Consider the following 7,649-nt stretch of genomic DNA (forward strand, 5'->3'; position numbering starts at 1 on the left):
GGTGAGAGGGTGAGAGGGGGAGAAGGTGATGGTGATGGTGAGAGGGGGAGAAGGTGAGAGGGTGAGAGGGGGAGAAGGTGAGAGGGTGAGAGGGGGAGAGGGTGAGAGGGTGAAGGTGATGGTGAGAGGGGGAGAAGGTGAGAGGGTGAGAGGGGGAGAAGGTGATGGTGAGAGGGGGAGAAGGTGATGGTGAGAGGGGGAGAAGGTGATGGTGAGAAGGTGAGAGGGTGAGAGGGGGAGAAGGTGAGAGGGTGAGAGGGTGAGAGGGGGAGAAGGTGATGGTGAGAGGGGGAGAAGGTGAGGGTGAGAGGGTGAGAGGGGGAGAAGGTGATGGTGAGAGGGGGAGAAGGTGATGGTGAGAGGGGGAGAAGGTGAGAGGGTGAGAGGGTGAGAGGGGGAGAAGGTGATGTGAGAGGGGGAGAAGGTGAGAGGGTGAGAGGGGGAGAGGGGGAGAAGGTGAGAGGGTGAGAGGGTGAGAGGGTGAGAGGGGGAGAAGGTGATGTGAGAGGGGGAGAAGGTGAGAGGGTGAGAGGGTGAGAGGGGGAGAGGGTGAGAGGGGGAGAGGGTGAGAGGGGGAGAAGGTGAGAGGGGGAGAAGGTAAAGGTGAGAGGGGGAGAAGGTGAGAGGGGGAGAAGGTGAGAGGTGGGGGTGTGTGTTCAGTGACGCCGAGTTCAGTTGTCATGGCGATAGGAAAGTTTTGCATTTTCACTTGAAAGCGTCGCCGTAGCGACGAAGCCTTTGCGACACGTGGAGAGCGGTTGGAGAGGTCCGGGGTTCCTGGCGGTGGGCGGAGTCAGCGTACTGGAGCTCAGCTGACGCCATGTTTGTGTGTTTTCAGGGATCCAGGCGGGTGGAGGATGGAGGAGCTGACGGAGCAGCGGACGCACAACGTCTCCTCACACACACACTTCATCCTGAACGGCTTCCAGGAGCTGGGCGCTCTGCGGCCCGTCCTCTTCCTGCCGTTCTCCGTCCTGCTGCTGGTGGCGCTGTGGGCCAACTGGCTGCTGCTGTACGTGGTGGTCAGTCAGAGGAGCCTTCACTCTCCCATGTACGTCCTCATGGCCGCCATGGCGTGCGTGGACCTGAGCGTGCCGCTCTTCTTCGTGCCCCACATGCTGCTGAGCTTCCTGTTGGACTGGCGGGGGATCTCGCTGGCCGGCTGCCTGCTGCAGATCTTCTTCGTACACTTGTTGGGAACCTTCCAGTCCACCCTGCTGGTCTGGATGGCTCTGGACCGCTACTTCGCCATCTGCACGCCGCTCTACTACCACCAGCAGATGGCGCTTCCCCGGTTCCTGAAGTTTCTGGTGCCCCTGGCGCTGAGGAACCTGGTGATGGTCTCGGTGTTCGTGGTTCTGGCGGGACGGCTGTCGTTCTGTCGTGGGAACGTGATAAACCGCTGCTTCTGTGAGCACATGGCGCTGGTGGGCGTGGCCTGTGGAGACACCTCCGTCAACAGTCTGGCGGGGTTACTGACGGTGTTCCTCGTCCCAGTAGTGGACTTCGCCTCAATCACGTCATCCTATGTGGTGATCTTCATCACGGTGCTGAGCTCGGGGCGGTCGGGGTTCCGAGCCCTTCAGACCTGCGTGACTCACCTGGTGGTGATGGCCGTCAGCCTGACCATCATCCTCGTCACCTTCCTGTCATATCGGGTCAGAAACAATCTGCCTACACCCGTCAGGGTCTTCTTCAGCACCATGTACCTGCTGGTCCCCAGCTGCTTCAACCCCGTCATCTACGGCATCCGGACCGCCGAGATCCGCCGGCACATTGTCAAGACACTCAGCTGCTTCCACTTCCTGTGAAGACAGGAAGTGGAAGATGTAGCCTTTCTCTAAATCCGGAATACTTACAAAAGCCTGGTGAAGAGCTGACTTGTACTTTAATATGCACTGTCCCGTTCTAATAAACAAAGAAATGAAATGAAATGAAATGAAATGAAATGAGAACCTAAAGACAGAACCTGCCGAGGTCCTAGAATGTCGGGTTTGTGGGTCAGAAGGTTTCGGATTATTTTCAGACCCAAAATTTGTCTCAATTCGTTTCAAACATTCGGCACAAACCTGAATTTGACTGTTCAGTGTGTTTATCAGAGCAGATCCTTAATGGGCGCGCTGGCCCTTTAAGGATCTGTTCACAGCCAGAAGGTCTTTCTGTGTGGAGTTTGCATGTTCTCCCCCTGTGTGTGTGGGTTTCCTCTGGGTTCTCTGGTTTCCTCCACAGTCCTAAAAACACCCACCGGGAGTCCCTGATTAGTCCCCCTGTCTGTTCCTCCATGCCCCCTGCCTGTTCCCCAACGCCCCCTGCCTGTTCCCCGACGCCCCCTGCCTGTTCCCCAATGCCCCCTGCCTGTTCCCCGACGCACCTGCCTGTTCCCTGACGCACCTGCCTGTTCCCTGACGCACTTGCCTGTTCCCCGACGCCCCCTGCCTGTTCCCCAAAGCCCCCTGCCTGTTCCCCAACGCCCCCTGCCTGTTCCCCAATGCCCCCTGCCTGTTCCCCAAAGCCCCCTGCCTGTTCCCCAAAGCCCCCTGCCTGTTCCCCAACGCCCCCTGCCTGTTCCCCAATGCCCCCTGCCTGTTCCCCAAAGCCCCCTGCCTGTTCCCCAACGCCCCCTGCCTGTTCCCCAATGCCCCCTGCCTGTTCCCCAAAGCCCCCTGCCTGTTCCCCAACGCCCCCTGCCTGTTCCCTGACGCACTTGCCTGTTCCCCAACGCCCCCTGCCTGTTCCCCAAAGCCCCCTGCCTGTTCCCCAACGCCCCCTGCCTGTTCCCCAAAGCCCCCTGCCTGTTCCCCAAAGCCCCCTGCCTGTTCCCCAACGCCCCCTGCCTGTTCCCTGACGCACTTGCCTGTTCCCCGACACACCTGCATGTTCCCCGACGCCCCTGCATGTTCCCCGACCCTGGTCCAACATGGCCTCAGACTGTCACTGGCCCTCCGCAGTCGGATAGTAAGACGATGTTCCTCACGGTGGTGGACTGCTTCTGGAAGATGGCTCACCTCATACCTCTGCCAAGCTACCCTCTGCTCTTTGTACCTCATGTCGAGACCTCCGGTGCTCTTTGTTCCCTCCTTCAGCCTCAGCTTTGTGTTCCCTGAACCTTTACTCGCCCTTTCACCTCCGACTGGATCATCCTCTGGAAACCTTTGCCAGCTGCTGGGAAGAGACTTTAATAAAACATATTTCTAATCTGACTATCGGTGTGAGATTCTGCTCTTGGGTCCCCTGCTGGTGACACTGCAGCTCCACCTAGTGTCAGGTTATGGTGTTATTGATCCTATAAAGTATAAACTCAGATGATTTCTGTAACTAAAGTAAATGAGGAGAATCGTCAGGAGAGCGTTTCCAGCTCAGGCTGACCGAGGAGACCGAGCAGCTCCACAGTCTAATTAGACCAGGGACCCTCAAATTGGCTCCAAGTGGTCCAAGGCCACCAGGGTTCCTGGTCCGCCGCCTCGTGGGACACTTGGACTTCAGCTATAAGATGAGGTGAGAGCGGAGCCGCTGCTTCCTGTCGCAGCCGCCGCTTCCTGTCGCAGCCGCCGTCACAGCTGGATGCATGGATGCTGCTGCTGGGAGGGTTAGTTCTCACATTCTCAACTTCTCTGTTATCCGTCCTCCAGCAAGAGGTTCTGTTACTGCAGGTGGTTCTGTTATCCGTCCTCCAGCAAGAGGTTCTGTTACTGCAGGTGGTTCTGTTATCCGTCCTCCAGAAGGTGGTTCTGTTACTGCAGGTGGTTCTGTTACCACAAGAGGTTCTGTTACTGAAGGAGGCTCTGTTATCTGTCCTCCAGCAAGAGGTTCTGTTACTGCAGGTGGTTCTGTTATCCGTCCTCCAGAAGGTGGTTCTGTTACTGCAGGTGGTTCTGTTACCACAAGAGGTTCTGTTACTGCAGGAGGCTCTGTTAGTCGTCCTCCAGCAGGTGTTTCTGTTACTGCAGGTGGTTCTGTTATCACAAGAGGTTCTGTTACTGAAGGAGGTTCTGTTACTGCAGGTGGTTCTGTTATCACAAGAGGTTCTGTTACTGAAGGAGGTTATGTTACTGCAGGTGGTTCTGTTACCACAGGAAGTCCTGTTACTGCAGGCAGTTCTATTATTGCAGATGATTCTGTTTCCACAAAAGGTCCTGTTACTGCAGGATGTTCTCTTAGTGCTGGAGGTTTCAGTCCATATTTGAACCTGCTTTTTCCAGCTCAGTGACACTTTGAGGAACAGACTCCAGTTAACAGCAGCTCCAGAGTACAGAACCTGAACTTAAAGACACCAGGGACCAGAGTTCAGTCTAACCAGGGACCAGAGTTCAGTCTAACCAGAGACCAGAGTTCAGTCTAACCAGGGACCAGAGTTCAGTCTAACCAGGGACCAGAGTTCAGTCTAACCAGAGACCAGAGTTCAGTCTAACCAGAGACCAGAGTTCAGTCTAACCAGGGACCAGAGTTCAGTCTAACCAGGGACCAGAGTATTGACACATTCATTTCTTTGTAGACGTGAAGAAATTCTCATAAATTGAATGTTGTCACACAAAGTGACCAAGTTCAAGGAAATAATTCACCAATATTGACTTCAGTTCAATCTGCAGATCAATGGAAAGAAATAGCATTAGTAATAGCACTAGCATTAGTAATAGCACTAGCATTAGTAATAGCACTAGCATTAGTAATAGCACTAGCATTAGTAATAGCACTAGCATTAGTAATAGCAATAGCGTTATCATTAGAATTAGCACGAGCGTGAGCATTTGGTTGTAGATGAGCAGCAGCCTCACTTCATTGTGTGTGTGTGTGTGTGTGTGTGTGTGTGTGTGTGTGTGTGTGTGTGTGTGTGTGTGTGTGTGTGTGTGTGTGTGTGTGTGTGTGTGTGTGTGTGTGTGTTAAACCCCCCAGGTGGATGATGAACTCCTCCCACGTCAGTTTTGTGTTTCGCGGTTTCCCGGCGCTGCACCGCCAGCGCCGCCTGCTGGCGGTGCCGCTGTGCGGCTGCTATGTGGCAGTGCTGGCGGGGAACGGCGTGCTGGTGTGGGTGGTGCGCAGCGTGGAGAGTCTGCACAGCCCCATGTACCTGCTGGTGAGCGCACTGTGTGTGGTGGACGTGCTGGTGACGTCGGCCATTGTGCCCAACGTGCTGCTGGCGCTGCTGGCGGACCGCGACCGCATCTCGCTGGCCGGCTGCCTCACTCAGATGTTCTTCACTCACTTCTTGTCGTCGGTGGAGTCCACGCTGCTGCTCGCCATGGCGCTGGACCGCTATGTGGCGGTGTGCCGGCCGCTGCGCTACAAGGAGCTGATGGACTGGCGGGCGTGGCTCACGCTGCTGCTCTTCACGCTGATGCGCAGTGGCACCGTCATGGCCACGCTGGTGGCGCTGGCCGGCTCGCTGCGATTCTGTGACTCCGACGTCATCCGCCACTGCTACTGCGACCACATGGCGCTGGTCAGCCTGGCCTGCGGCGACAAGCGGCACAGCGCGGCGGCCGGCCTGGCCGTCATCGCCTGCTTCGTGGGCGTGGACATCCCGCTCATCTTCCTGTCCTACGTGAAGATCCTGTGCGTGGTGCTGCGGGCGGCGCCGGTCGGCGAGGAGCGCCGGAAGGCCTTCCACACCTGCGGCACACACCTCATGGTCATGATGTGCTTCTACCTGGTGGGCAGCGTCACCTTCCTGTCGCACAACCTCCACCTCGCCATCCCGCCCGACCTCAACACCTTCCTGGGCCTCGCCTACATCCTGCTACCCGCCGCCGCCAACCCCATCATCTACGGCGTGCGCACCGCCGAGATCCAGAGCGGCTTTGCCAGGATCTTCAGACGGACATCGCTGCTTCCACCGGCCACCAGGAGAAAAACCTGAGAGATTCTGGCGGCTCCGCCTCCACCTGGCTCCGCCCCCACCTGGCTCCGCCTCCATGTCATTTAGAGGCTGGGAGGCTACCAAGCCTACCTCTCACTTCTCTCATCTGTCTCCCATCTCTCTCATCTGTCTTACCTGTCTCACCTGTCTCACCCCTTACATATCCCCCCTGCCACACACACACACACACACACACACACACACACACACACACACACACACACACACACACACACACACACACACACACACACACACACACACTCTGCACCAATGGAAAAAGAGGATAAAATCAGTCTATTTAATGGAGAAAACCTCCGTCCAGCTCAGTAGGTAGAGCATGAGACTCTCCGTCTCAAGGTAGAGGGTTCATGTCCCCCGTCCAGCTCAGTAGGTAGAGCATGAGACTCTCCGTCTCAAGGTAGAGGGTTCATGTCCCCCGTCCAGCTCAGTAGGTAGAGCATGAGACTCTCCGTCTCAAGGTAGAGGGTTCATGTCCCCCGTCCAGCTCAGTAGGTAGAGCATGAGACTCTCCGTCTCAAGGTAGAGGGTTCATGTCCCCCGTCCAGCTCAGTAGGTAGAGCATGAGACTCTCAGTCTCAAGGTAGAGGGTTCATGTCCCCCGTCCAGCTCAGTAGGTAGAGCATGAGACTCTCCGTCTCAAGGTAGAGGGTTCATGTCCCCCGTCCAGCTCAGTAGGTAGAGCATGAGACTCTCAGTCTCAAGGTAGAGGGTTCATGTCCCCCATCCAGCTCAGTAGGTAGAGCATGAGACTCTCCGTCTCAAGGTAGAGGGTTCATGTCCCCCGTCCAGCTCAGTAGGTAGAGCATGAGACTCTCAGTCTCAAGGTAGAGGGTTCATGTCCCCCGTCCAGCTCAGTAGGTAGAGCATGAGACTCTCAGTCTCAAGGTAGAGGGTTCATGTCCCCCGTCCAGCTCAGTAGGTAGAGCATGAGACTCTCAACCTCAAGGTAGAGGGTTCATTTCCCACGCCGGGCGCCAATGGGTCAATGTGATCTGGGTGACGGTGCTCAGACTGACACCCCCACCACCCGGGAACGGAGAAGAGGGAGAAGATGGATGGAGGGATGGAGGGATGGAGGGATGGATGAATAATGGAGAAAATAACAGCAAAGCTATGTAATTTAATGAATTACTTTGAAGTAGCAAAAACAGTATAAGTAAAGGAGCGAGTGAGCGAGCATGGGGGAAGGTTCCTCTACATTTGTCTGTTTTTCTTTACTGTTGAGTTGCTTTGCTCCTGAAGCCAAGATGATCGAGGACGGGAATGAAATGAAGAACTATCTGCCATTTATTCATTTACTTATTCTTATTGTTTTACTTGATTTGTTTGTTTGTTGCGGCAGTTTTTTGCTCTTTCATGTAGCAGGAATAATGCACTTTGTATTTTCTTATGTATGTAACAAAATAAAAAATTTTGTTTCAGAAAAAAAAAATCATCTCCTTCACAAAGTGTTTGATAAAAAACACAAATACTGCATTGTGTGTGTGTGTGTGTGTGTGTGTGTGTGTGTGTGTGTGTGTGTGTGTGTGTGTGTGTGTGTGTGTGTGTGTGTGTGTGTGTGTGTGTGTGTGTGTGTGGCGCCCCCTGTTGTTTCAGTTCCGTAAAAACAAGCCGACTTCACACAAAGTGCCACAGAGTTGTTTTTATTAAGACGAAGTTTCAACTGAAGCACTTCAGGTCCGACTGTTGCCACTGTCAGGTCAAAGGTCAAAGGTCAAAGGTCAAAGGTCAAAGGTTAGGCTAAATGGGTAAGGTTAGGCACCATGAATTC

General features: G+C 54.8%; 2 protein-coding genes across 2 annotated transcripts; both read left to right on the plus strand.

The window, feature by feature from the left end:
* Nucleotides 1-857: 857 nt before the first annotated feature.
* LOC308107765 (olfactory receptor 52N2-like) lies at nucleotides 858-1,811 on the plus strand (the record flags this gene model as incomplete). The annotated part of the gene is made up of 1 exon (XM_080460256.1): nucleotides 858-1,811. The coding sequence occupies one exon, from the start codon at nucleotides 858-860 to the stop codon at nucleotides 1,809-1,811; it is 954 nt and encodes a 317-aa protein (XP_080316382.1).
* Nucleotides 1,812-4,897: 3,086 nt separating this feature from the next.
* or55e1 (odorant receptor, family 55, subfamily E, member 1) lies at nucleotides 4,898-5,854 on the plus strand (the record flags this gene model as incomplete). Its single annotated transcript, XM_080460257.1, has 1 exon — nucleotides 4,898-5,854. One exon carries the CDS (start codon nucleotides 4,898-4,900, stop codon nucleotides 5,852-5,854), a length of 957 nt encoding a protein of 318 aa, XP_080316383.1.
* Nucleotides 5,855-7,649: the final 1,795 nt, after the last annotated feature.

This window comes from Lipophrys pholis (assembly GCF_963383615.2).
Source record: "Lipophrys pholis genome assembly, chromosome: 3".
Classification (NCBI taxonomy): domain Eukaryota; kingdom Metazoa; phylum Chordata; class Actinopteri; order Blenniiformes; family Blenniidae; genus Lipophrys; species Lipophrys pholis.